We start from the raw sequence: 12076 nt of genomic DNA on the forward strand, positions 1-12076 counted from the left end.
GAAGTGTGACACATCTTTTTATGTACAAATGGTCAATGGTACAGATGGAGTTACTTTTTATAAATATCTGCAGCATATCCCCTAGAAAAAGCTGTGAATAAACACTACCTCTCTACACAAAGGGCCTGTCCATCCCCAAAAGTGTTAACTTTACGAGAGCCTATTCTTAGCCTAACACTTGTGGGGCCTCCCGGGAAGGACAGGAGCACTTTGGGACAGTCGAGAGCTTTCCCATCTCCCCAGAGAGCCGAGGTGACTTGAAGGTCATCTGTTGCCCAGGACCTGGGAGTGATTAAACCCTTTCTTCCCAAGACTTCGGTCTTCTTTGTCAAGCTGCTGATTAAGCAAGCGGTCTTTCTGTTTCCTGGCAGTGGCCCAGGGGGAGGGAGGAAAGGAACCTACAATAGTGTGAGGAAGTACAAAACTCTGGGTATTTTGATTAAAAAAAAACAAAAAAAAAACAACATTTGGTAATCAGTGTAACCCTGTGAAACCAATGTATCAGATTCACCAGAGGGAAAATTGTGATTTCGCATTCCAGGATCTACAGAGAAGCAATTTTTTAAAGGAAGATAATTACTTAGCACCAATTTCTCTCTCTCTCTCTCTCTCTCTCTCTCTCTCTCTCTCTCTCTCTCTCTCTCTCTGGTAATTTTTCTTTTTCCTTCGAGCCCCTGGCTGTGATCAACACAGTTGGGGCACAACTCAGCAGTGCTTTAATCAGTAACACAGCTGGGCAGGACGGGAGGGCCGTCACACACCACAGAACAAACAGCGCTCACACCAACACGCAACTCGTCTCTGGCCATCCTGACTCAGGGAACCCAAGGGGCCCCCTAGTCTCTTCCTGGGGTTGCTATGGTGGCGCTCCAGGCTCAAAGGGCTTCATTCAAAGCGACGCAGGTGGTTGTACAGTGACTGGACATAAGTGAAGACGCACATGGGGTCTGGCTTGCGGCCCATCACCATCATGTCCTCCACCTCGATGAGGCGCTCGCAGCTAGCCAGGTTCCTGAAACACAGACGCCCCGTTAGAACGAAGGTCCCCACACTCAGCCAACCCCACAGACGTCAGCACCACCCTGAGAACAGAACTCAGCCCAGAGCTGGAGGCTACCAAGTGATCCCCAACTATGAAGGTTCTTACCCCAGGGGAACCTTTAGAGTCACTTAGTCTAACACAGTGTTTCCCAAACTCCCACATTCAGGAACCACCTATGCAACTCTGAGTTTGATTTAAGTAGAGTTCATGTCAATCTTCAATGAAATTAAATTTCACTTTGAAATTTCACTAAATTAAGTTCTACTCAAAAAATTACATTTTATTTAGTCTACTTTTTATTCATAAAAACTTTTTAAATAGATTTCACTAAAAAAAATTCAGTTAGGGCCAGCCGAGTGGCTCAGTTGGGTTAAGAGTTAGCTTAAGAGCACGAGCTCTGAGCAACAGGGCCGCCGGTTCGATTCCCACATGGGCCAGTGATGCTATGCTGGAGCTGAGCTGAACAAAATCAATTTTACCAAAGGCTAATTAATATAAAGGAGAGTCAAGGGTTACGTTCCTATGGCATCTCATCTTTAGAACAAAACATTGTTACTCAAGGACCTGCTGTAAAAAGAATAAAGTAAAAAATAAATTCACCCATCTGCCTCCTAAAACTGTTTAAAAATGTTTTTTTTACCATGACCCATAGAAAGATTTTTCATTATGATTCAGCAAACACATACATATATGTGGAAATAGTTTCACAAAACTACTGACCCTTTCTACTACCAATATTTATAATATTTCATCTTTATTTCTCTCCCCACCTCTTATCTTTCTTTAATGCTGGTCATGAGCCACTAAATTTACTGTCTACTGATGTTTAAAAAATTGCCTACAGGGCCAGCCTGGTGGTGCAGTTGGTTAAGAGCGTGAGCTCTGAGCAACGGAGTCGCCGGTTTGATTCCCACATGGGCCAGTGAGCTGCGCCTGAGCTGAGCTGAAGCTGAGCTGCCAATGGGTGGCAGGATGGCTCAGCTGGTGAGAGCGCATGCTCCTAATGACAAGGTTGCTGGTTAGACTCCCGCATGAGATGGTAGGCTACGCCCACCAGTAACTAAGATTGTAACATGGCACCTTGAGCTGAGCTGCCCTGAGTTGCTGATGGGCGACCGCATGGCTCAGTGGTTAGAGTGTGCACTCTTAGCAACAAGGTTTCCGGTTCGACTCCTGCATGGGATGGTGGGCTACACCTACCCGCAACTAGATTGAAAGCAGCGCCTGGACTTGGAGCTGAGCTTGTGCCTTTCACAACTAAGATTGAAAGACAACAACTTGACTTGGAGCTGATGGGTCCTAGAAAAACACAATGTTCCCCTTCCCCAATTCTCCACCACTGTTCCTTCCCCAATTCCCCAATAAAATCTTTAAAAAAAAATTGCCTAAAATCATCTTGTCACCTACCCACCCCCCGGCCCTCTGCCTCTAGTGTAGATGCATGTGGAAACTGGGGTCCTTCACTGGGCTAGAAAGAAAACTGTTCCCTCTGCCATCCCAGCTGAAAGGGGGCTGAGGGCCTCCGCTTCAAGGTCTCATGGAAGCGGGAAGATGAGTGTCCAATTAAGGTACATTGATTGCATTGAGCATCTCAGCACTGAGTCTTGAAATAACAGCCTATGTCCTCTGGAATGCTGAGCAATGCTTCCCTGGGTGCCAGATGTGCCTGGCCTGATGTTACCAGGCAGAACCAAAAGCACAAAATGATCGCACTTGTCCAATCATCAGTGTCCTTCCTTCAACAGCTGTGCACACTTTGGTAGATCCAGGGGTCCCCAGTCTCTTTTTCCTTCCCATATCAATAAGTGCATGACTCCCAGGGTTTCCATCCCAGCTCCATCCTTACTAGCTATGACTTTGGGCAAGAGACTTAACTTCTCCAGGCCTCAGTTTCCCCATCTGGAATAATAACCACTTCACGGAATTAGTGAGAATGAGCTAATCTATGCAAACAAAGTGGAACAGTGTCTGGCAGTGTCTTATTGAGAAAGAGCTCAATAAACGTTAGAGATTATTATTGTTGCTGTTTTTATTATCGTGCCTCACTTTATGAAGCAGAGGGGACCATTGGGGAAAAGAGGCCCAAATTTGAAATCTAGATTGCCGGGTTCAGATCGTGGCTCCAGCAGTTGCTTCACCTTACTTCAGCAGAAAAACAGACGCCTGCCACTGCTCCCTCTCCCTGTGGGCTCCCCCTCTGCTCCTTTTTTGGGAGGGTGAGTGTCTTCATGTGCCTTGGACCCTAGAGCTTATGGACCAGTTCGCATGGCTCATGCAGTACTTTCTACCAGTCAGTCCCCATCAACTCCTGGGCTTGCAATGCTCCAAAGACAAGGACCATGACATTAGCACGGGGCCCTGCTTTGTGGCACTGGCCTGGAGCCAGGCCTCCTATCAGAAACCAAATGTCAAGGTGAAATGGAGACATCTGTCCCAGATCCCATCATTGCCTCCCCCTCAGTTTGGAGCGGGCAGCCTGTAAGGGAATCCAACAGCTTTGTGGGGTGGCGAGTGCTTTGGCCCAATGAGCGGGCACTCTTGCTCCCCAGGACGGGCCAGGGCAGGGCTCGGTGTCAGGAAAGTCGGCACTCTGACAAGGGCAGGCACGCCAAGGTGCTTTGTCAACGGTCAAGGATTGAAAATCTGAGTTCTTTGAGAGTCCTCCAGGGACCTGAGTTCACCTTCCTGAGCTATCACTTAGCATCGGGTGCCCTCCTCCTCACCTGCAGCACAGGGAGAGCACCTGCCTTCCCTCCCTCTCTCCTTTCCTCCCTTCCTCCCTCCCAAGGCTGCTGTCAGAGGATCTCAGGTGTGTGTGTGAGCAGGCGCGCAGGGTATCGCCACGGACAGCTGTGGCCTCAGCAGTGCCCCCTATTAAATGAGGGCAGCATTAGAACACTGAACCTCAGACTTGGAAGAGAACTGAACTATCCTCCTCCAAGCTCCCCCATCGGAAGCACCAACTATCTCTGTGAAGGTCCCCCTCTGGCTTGGTCACCTCCAGGTCCAAGGAAGGGGCCCTCACTGCCTCCAAGGACAATGCGAATCCCTCTGCAGGTAGCACCGGCCATGACCAAGTTTTCCCTTAGCTTCTTATGCTCTTTCCCTCTTGGCACTTCACACGTACTGGTCTCACAAGGCTATTCTCAGGCTGGTTTTTCCCCCCCACACACAAAAGAGCCCTTCATGTGTTGGAAGAGAATCTTTATATCCCTGTCTTTTCCTGAAACTAAATATCTCTGGTTCCTTCACTGCCCCAAAGGGTGCCTGGGACCCTATCTGCTGAGCTGGTTCCAATTTCTTTCTCACCCTCTTCACAGAGGGTACTCAGAACTACTGGTATGTCCCGGGCATTGTCCAACCTGGGAGAGCGTGCAGGGAGAGTGAGTTGGCCCCCTTCTTCATTCTAAAGGCTGAAATTTACCTTTCTAGTAATGACATCCCTGCCCAGGCAGCGAGTCCTCAAGATCAAGGTGGCGGTTAGGACTGGAGCTAAGGCCTCACCCTGGCGTCACCTCCTATTACCAGACAGGAAGCCATGGGCAAGGTGCTGGCTTCCCCAGCAAACAACCAGGGGACAGGGCCACATCCATCTGGTCCCCACAGCACCCCGCCCACCGTGACAGTCGTGACAAGATTGCCAGAAGCTGCAGACACAGCTCATGAGACAGGATATGAGACAAGAAAAAATGATGATCAGCCTTAAGTTGTATACAAAATATTTCAGTCTCAAATATTAGAGGTCCCATTGCCTTTTCAATAAAAAAAAAATAAAACTGCGTTTGTAAAAATGATACAAGCTTGTTTTAAATCATTCAAACCTGGAATAGTCCAAAGGAAAAACATACAAATCACTTCAAACGTCAACGCACAGCAAGAACCAGAGTTGACATCTGCCTACTAACAATTCTAAATGAATTTACTTAGCCCCATCTTGTTTGGGGTTCAAAAGGGTTTAGAGGGTTTTCTCCAACTCCAATCTATTGTGATCTTCAGCCACCACAGGGCTGACTTGGAAAGGAGATGGAGGAGGGGTTTGAGGGGTTATTTTTATTTGTTTAAGCCTTCTCTGAGACCAAGATGCCAGGGCTTGGGCTGCAGCGTCCTATTTGGTTTTAGGCAGAGACACATGGACACTACAAATAGCCTGGAAGCCCCTTTTGCTCTGGGTAACCCGAGAGCAGGGCACATTCCCCACAGGGCAATTGGGAGCCTCGGGCGGAATGTCTGGCTCCATGGGAGCTGAGAGGAGAAGGGTGCAGAGGGTAAAGCACCCATAAAAGGGGCTGGTCCTCCCGCTTTCCAGGCCCTGAACACCTGTCCGGCCAGGGGAGCTCATTTTGCTGTCAACACCCCATTGCTCACACAGATTAGGCCACGGGGAATCTTTGGAACTGTGAATTATTGTGGGGAGGGGCAGCACAAGGCACTTTAATTCCATAGGTTCCTGATGCGTCTCTGTGCTTTTAAGGTAGTAGTTCATGGAAGGGTCTGGAAACTTTTCTTTCCTGATATGAGGCAGTCCCAAGGTGTGGAGGCCCCATCCGTGTCCTTTTCCTTCCACGGTTGTGCCTTCATCAGAGCCCAGGCTCCTCTGATCACACACTGCCTTTCTTAGCTCCACCCTGCTGCCTATATGGCTCTTGGTGGCTTCTAACAGCCCTGCGTGTCTGCTTGGCTTTGGCTGGCAAACTTAAGGCAGATATATTAAGAAAGTGGTAGCCAGTATCCTCAAGCAGGTGTCCCTGTGCTTTCTTTCCAGCTTCTCTAACCAGCCTATTGTCCACGTAACTGGGTGATCCAAGCTGCTGTCCTCCCCAGAGGCCTCGGACAGGCAGGCCTTTCCCAGCCCTCTCTCCTCTAAGAACCTGCGAGATAATCTCCCGGCTGACTCATGAGGAGAGGCACCTTCCCAGACTTTGAGCAAGCTCCCCACACAGGCCTGCTTGGGCACCCCTCCCCACCGCCTCGAGTCAGCAGAAAAGCAAGAATTCATCTCAGGGGTCTGGCAGACCATCCTCCCCTCCCCAGCGGGGAGCAGGCTCAGGCCACAGGGAGGCAGGGCCAAGTTTTTTACCCCTGCTGTTTGCTCTGGGGAGGAGGGAGCCTAAACCTGGAGCAGCCTCCGCCACTGCTCTCCCAGCCTGGGAACAGAAGAAACATCTGTTTGGGAGTCTGAAGGCTCCGTGAGCTCAAACCTTATGCTGGGCAGGCAGAACCATGAATCGCTCTGGCTCTAGCTGCCAAGGGAAGCTGTGTTCCCTAGGAGCTGGGGTACAGGGCTGCCACCCCGTGGCCCAAGGCCTCCCTCTCCCTACTACAGCCCAGCCTGGTCCAGGTTGAGAGTGACCAAGGCAACCAAGGCATGAGTTGGCACCATCACCTGGCCCACTGGACTTGATGGAAAAGAACTCTGTAAGCCCAGTGTGGCCTCACCCACCTGAGGTGGATCTTGGGGTGCCCACGTCATGGCCCCGGCCCTGCCGACTGACAGTCTGATTTTTGACAGTCCCCCACATTTCTGGGCTTCAGGCAGCTGGGCCTCATCCTGGGGAGGCCCCCCTCCCCGACATCACGCACTTGGCTCTACTTCACCATCGTCTGGATCCAGTTGCATAACACGCTCTGTCCAAAGCTGTTTCTGCAATTAGGATGACAGCTAATCCCAAGCAGCCAAGAAAGAGAAGGCTTTTAAAGTATACAAGGAGTTCTTATGACCCCGAGGGGGCCGAGAGAACAAGCGCGTCATCCGAGACAACACAACAGGGGCAATACTCATGTTCCAACAACGTGGGCCAAGGAGCTCGGAGCCAGGTCTCCATTCTCTCCCCAGAGCGAGAGCTGCTGCTCAGAGCAGGGCGGCCGCCTGCGCTCAAGGTGAGACCTACCATACACCAAGTATGGGTCTCGTCACCTGCTGGCTCTGACTCCTTTCCCCAGCCAGACTCGGGGGAGGTGGGGGGGGGGCTGAGGAGGAGGGTGGTTGAGGCCTTGGGTGAGGGTTCCTCCAACTCAACAACCTCCTGGACATGGGCGCTGGGGACGCGGACAAGAAACAAAGGTGATCGGACACAGGTCGACAGCAGAGGTTTATGTCACAGGCACCAAGGAGGGCAGGCAAGCAAGAAAGAATGAGAAACGTTCCTCCAGGAAACTCAGCTTTGGGAAGGCCTTCCTCCCCTCTGACCTTCCTCGCCTTAGCTCCATGAGGCTTAGCATCAGGCAGCCCCTGAACACCCTCATCTGTGCTCCATGCTGCCCTGGGGCCTCAATGGACCACAGAGATGGCGTCCCCGCCTTCTGCCTTCTGCTTGTCAACAGGAGGTCCTGGTGTGAGGGCAGGAGGGTGAGGGCAGAGTACTTATCCCCCCCACCAAGTCACCATAAGCTGGTCACATCCACTGCCCAAAAGCACAGCTCCTATCAGCCAGCCCTCTGCACACAGCTATGCTGCCCAGGTCGCATAACTTCCGGCGGATTACCCCGAGGCTGCTGCACTGTGCCTGGCTCAGTTCCCTCACTCCTGCCTACACCTTTGTAAGGATTCCCTCTCCGACTCAGGGTGAATGCACCCCTGCCACAGTGCTGGCAGATACATCCCGCTTCATGGTGCTCCTGATGCTCTGGAGGTTACCCTCAGAGAATAACCAAATTCCCACTGGCTTCCCAAGTGCCTCTAGCTCCCAGTACCGCCCCTGCCCAATCTCCCTGTGAGCAGGTCTTAAGAGGTAGGTGAATTCATGTGAAAGTCTAGAACACGTGCAGGGAATGCAAAATCTACTGATGGAAGAAGTTAGTTGTTGTTTTTTAACTCAGCTTGGGCACAGCGTCACTGGCCCACGTGGGAATTGAGCTGGAGGCGTTGCTGCTCAGAGCTCACGCTCTTAAGCTAACTCTTAGTCAACTGAGCCACTTGCCGGCCCAAACAAGGTTTCGGTTTGTTTTTGTTTTTCCGGGAGAAGTTTTTTTAATGTCTCCCAGGCAGGTACATTCACTTTCACACTGATCGGTGGCTGTGTCTCCCCCAGGCAACTGCATCTCTCCACTTGCCCAGGGAGGGCAGACTAGGCGCTCTGGGAGACCCTATCCCACTGCTCATCATGCCCTGTCCGTGGCTGGTCTCCCAGACCACCCACCAGACACTGGGCACCCAAGAAAGAGGGCAGGTGCACCGAGAAGAGAGCCCGGCTGGTAGCCAGCAGGACTGCCATGCTCACTCAGCCATGGTGAAAGCCAGCTCAAAGTTCTTCTGCCTCTGCGTGGGGCTCAGGGTGTTGTAGTCGAAGGCATCAGGGAAGAATGAGTGCACCAGGGCACAGAAGGCCATCCCGTCGCTCCAGCTGGAGGAGAAGTTCTGCAGGTCCACGTGCTGCGAGCAAGGCAAGGTCCAGGCGTGGAGGTGAGGGTACAGCCCCCACCCACCTCAGCTCCCCCACCCAGTTCGATTCCATAAGCAGATTCTCCCAGCCCTTCCCCAAGGTCCACCATCCACCCAGCTCAGCCACAAGCTGGAGGCGCCAGACCTCACCACGTAAGGTGCCCTGGACCCATCTGCTCGGGTCCAGATACAGGACTCCTGGGGTTTCTAAGCACATGCTGCAGGCGGCTAGGGACCAACGGGAAAGGCACAATTTCTCTAGCTCCTACCCTGCCCCAGCCTGGGGCTCTTGCCCTGGCCAGGGAAATGAGTCAGGGGCGACGCTCAGCCAAGCCTCCGGCTGGGGTTCCCAGGGGCCAGGGCGGGACCCTGGGCTCACCTGGTAACCAAGAGTCTTGCTGCGGCACCACTCAAGCAAGATCTGCTTGATGCTGCTGGCGCTGGCTACCCCGAAGCTCTGGGAGCGTTTCAGCTTGGCCCGGGCCTCGCCTTTCCCCCTGTGGAGAGAATTCAGGCCTGCAGTGGGGGTCGCTCCTCAGCTGCCATCTCCTCTGAGAGGCAGGGAAGTCCCTAGCCATTCCCACACCACCGGGAAGATGTCCCCACCTGCTCTGCTCATCCAGGGGAGACACTATGTCAGCACAACGTGTCCCTGTCCAGGCATGAGCCCTGCACACCAGCCACATGGCCGCCCTTGATGGAGTCGGCAGGACCCTCCCTGCCTTCCCGCCTCCAGGTGTCCTGGTTATTTCCCACCCTTGGAATCAGCGGTCACTTGGCAACCTTGGGACGGGTGACCTGAGCCTGCATGGCCCTGAGCCCCTGCCTTTGTTTGAACTCCCACTCCCCATTATCCAGCGTCTCCTTACGAGCCTCCCTCTGAAGTCGCCAAACCTGAAGGCTGTTTCCTCCTCTGGGCCCCAAGGACACACTCCCTAATAGCTGAGATGAGGTTGTTTGGGCTGGTGGGGACACTCCCTGGGTCTCTCTCTCTCACTAGAGTCGGAGCCTCAGGGGCCAGCACTGGGGTCTTTTCATCATCTCAGGCCTAAGCTGCACACGCTGCAAGCAACAGGCGTCACTACCATTTACCAGGTCAATGTGTAAGGGTGGGTCCCATCTCCAATGGGGAGGTTCAAGGCATGACAATGGGCCAGTAAGCACTTGGGTCCTGTGTGTCACTTCCCCGCTCCTACGGGGAATCCCAATCAACTGACATTCCAGTCATACCCAGAAACCAAAGGGGCTCCAACCCACAAGGAATGTGGGTGTGAGGGCAGCCTGGGGACCCCTCTGATAACGGGGGAGAGAGGTGGGCTCTCATGAGGCCTTGCCTGGCTCCCTGCCCCCTGGCCCACCCTGTGGCCTAGTTCTGACCTCGGTCACATCTTAGGGAAGGTCTCATGGGGTATAGGACAGGGCCGGTTTTGGGGTGCTGTGCCTTCCTGACCCCAGTCTGGATCTGGACCTGCTCTGGGGGCCCAAACCTGGTCTGGGGACTCGTGTCCGTACTTGCCCGCTGTATCCTGCTCCCACTTCTCAAACAAGGCCTTCCGGGCCTGAGCACTGGAGGTGCGGGGCAGCGTCTGCGACCTCACCAGCTCCCGGCGGCGCTCCCCTTGGCGATGGGCCTGAGTGGTGGCTGGTGGCTGCGGGGATGGGGGCGACTGGGGTGGCGTTACTAGAGCTGGGCTGAGGAGAGAACCACCGAGTCAGGAATACAGGTCCAGCCATCGCTAGCTCACTCAGGCCGCAGGCTCCTCCTCCCCATTGAGTGGGAAATGCGGCAGAAACGGGGGGCTACAGCGGCAGGCAGAAAGAAAGGACCACTTGCTCCTGTCTCCAACCGGTTAGGCAGGTTTTCTGAACTGAGCTGCTGTCTGAAGCAGGCAGCCTGGACAGCACGCCCAACTCAGGGAGGGGGAATGGGCCCCCTCACTGGGTGAGGGTGTCAATGCCTGGGGCAGGCAGGGAGCATCCTCTTAGGAGGGAGGTGTACCCAGAACCAGTCCCACCAGGACCAGACGCCCCTCCTCCACCACCAATAGATAAGACCCCCTTTGTTTTCCCCCGCTGGAACTGTTTGCTGGAAAGTCACAATTCTTTTACTATTAAAAGAAAAAAGAAAGCCAAGCCAGTCCCCCCATCCTACCCACCCCCTCACAGTCCAGCTGGCCTGGGGAATATGGGGACACCTACAGGCCAGGAGGAGGCCTGTACCCCCAGGGAAGCCCCTGCAGGCCTGCTGCAGCCTCTTCAGGTACTTCCACAGTCCACAGGCAGGAAGCACCCTGGCTCGAGGAACCCCAAACAGGGTGGATGGATGAAGACAGCGGGAGAGCTCCTCTGACCCAGCTTCTTTCGGGGGCACTGAAACACTCTTCTAATCTTTTGACAAACTTGCTTTGAAGGGTCCATAGAGAAACCAGCCTGCAGCCGTATTTCTCCAAACTAAACTCTCCCGCAAGCCCTGCTGCTCCAATCCTACCCGGCAGCCCTGCTGCCTCAGTTCTCTGGAGGCACCAAGCCAAGGAGTGTACCTCCTCCTGGGGTCAGGGGCTCCTTGCAGGTGACCTGGGCATCCTGGGTCCAAGGCAAAGCCCAGATGACACCTGAGGAGTGATGACCCCACCCACCAGGAACACGGGAACATGGGCCCTGACTCACCTGTCATTGTTTCTGCCTGCTGTCACTGCCCCATAGCCAGAGCCCAACAAAGACCGTGGGAGAGAAGAATTCTTCTCTGCAGAACAAAGGGAAGGAGAGAAATAACAAGCCCTGGTCTCAGGGAGGGGCAGTCCCTTCTGCCTCCCTCCTGTGACACAGCCCTGCACCGTTTACCCGGCATCACTCCACAGACAGGCAGGACCCCTGGGCTAAGCTGGCCCCACCTCGGCCAACAGTTAAGGAGAAAGGAGGCTGGGAACATAGAGCAATGACACGAAAGAGGTCTTTGAAAGTGTCCCCACCTGCTTTTGAGAACACAGGGCCCAGGGCCTCCTGTGCCACATATCCAGCAAACTTTTCCTTCCCGAACCCTCATTTTGGAAGCCCATACAGCCCAACCGCAGGTCTACCACTGATGCCTGACCACGACGGGAAGGTGGGGAAGGAACTATGCCAATATGTACAGGGTGAGAGGCCACCGTCTAACCACAGCCTCAACCAGTAATAAAAGCCAGGGTTGCCACCTGCAGAGGAGGAGTTGGGCAAGGATGGGTCCCACTGGATGGTGCAGACAGGGTAGGGAGGGGTCACAATGACAGGCAGAGGGGGCACTGGGGCTTTGCCCCAAGTTTTCTGAGTCTCTTGCTAATCCCCCAGCCCCAGTCCACCCTCCCAGAGGGTGGGGTCAACCCCTCAGCCCTTGATCCCCTGCTCCTACCACTGGGACTGGGAGTCCACGGTGTGGTGGCCTCGCTGGGGCTCGAGCTGAGGCCCCCCAGGACGGTGGCAGACGTGGGTGAGAGACCTGTGGCCGAGGTCTCCCCAGAGAACCTCTCGGAGACCCGCGTGATGGCCGTGACTGGCTGGTGGGGCTGTCGCAAGGAGAGGCTCACAGGGCGAGGCTTGGGGGGCTCTGGTGCTGGGAAGGTCTGGGTGGCTTCAGGGGTTCCATCACCTGGACCTGGAACGTGTGACCAGCGGGGTTGGGG

The 12076-nt window shown here is 54.1% G+C and overlaps 1 protein-coding gene across 1 annotated transcript in view; it reads right to left on the bottom strand.

The window, feature by feature from the left end:
* Positions 1 to 12076, bottom strand: part of SMTNL2 (smoothelin like 2) — a 20533-nt gene continuing 8457 nt past the window's right edge. The window contains exons 3-8 of the mRNA XM_019659879.1: positions 11806 to 12048; positions 11088 to 11163; positions 9933 to 10112; positions 8800 to 8917; positions 8260 to 8411; positions 1 to 1012 (exon numbers count right to left, since the gene is read on the bottom strand). Coding sequence (XP_019515424.1) covers positions 886 to 1012; positions 8260 to 8411; positions 8800 to 8917; positions 9933 to 10112; positions 11088 to 11163; positions 11806 to 12048 — 896 coding nt within the window. The 3' untranslated portion in view covers positions 1 to 885. The remainder of the gene's footprint in view (positions 1013 to 8259; positions 8412 to 8799; positions 8918 to 9932; positions 10113 to 11087; positions 11164 to 11805; positions 12049 to 12076) is intronic.

This window comes from Hipposideros armiger, unplaced genomic scaffold (genome assembly GCF_001890085.2).
Source record: "Hipposideros armiger isolate ML-2016 unplaced genomic scaffold, ASM189008v1 scaffold_304, whole genome shotgun sequence".
Taxonomy (NCBI): domain Eukaryota; kingdom Metazoa; phylum Chordata; class Mammalia; order Chiroptera; family Hipposideridae; genus Hipposideros; species Hipposideros armiger.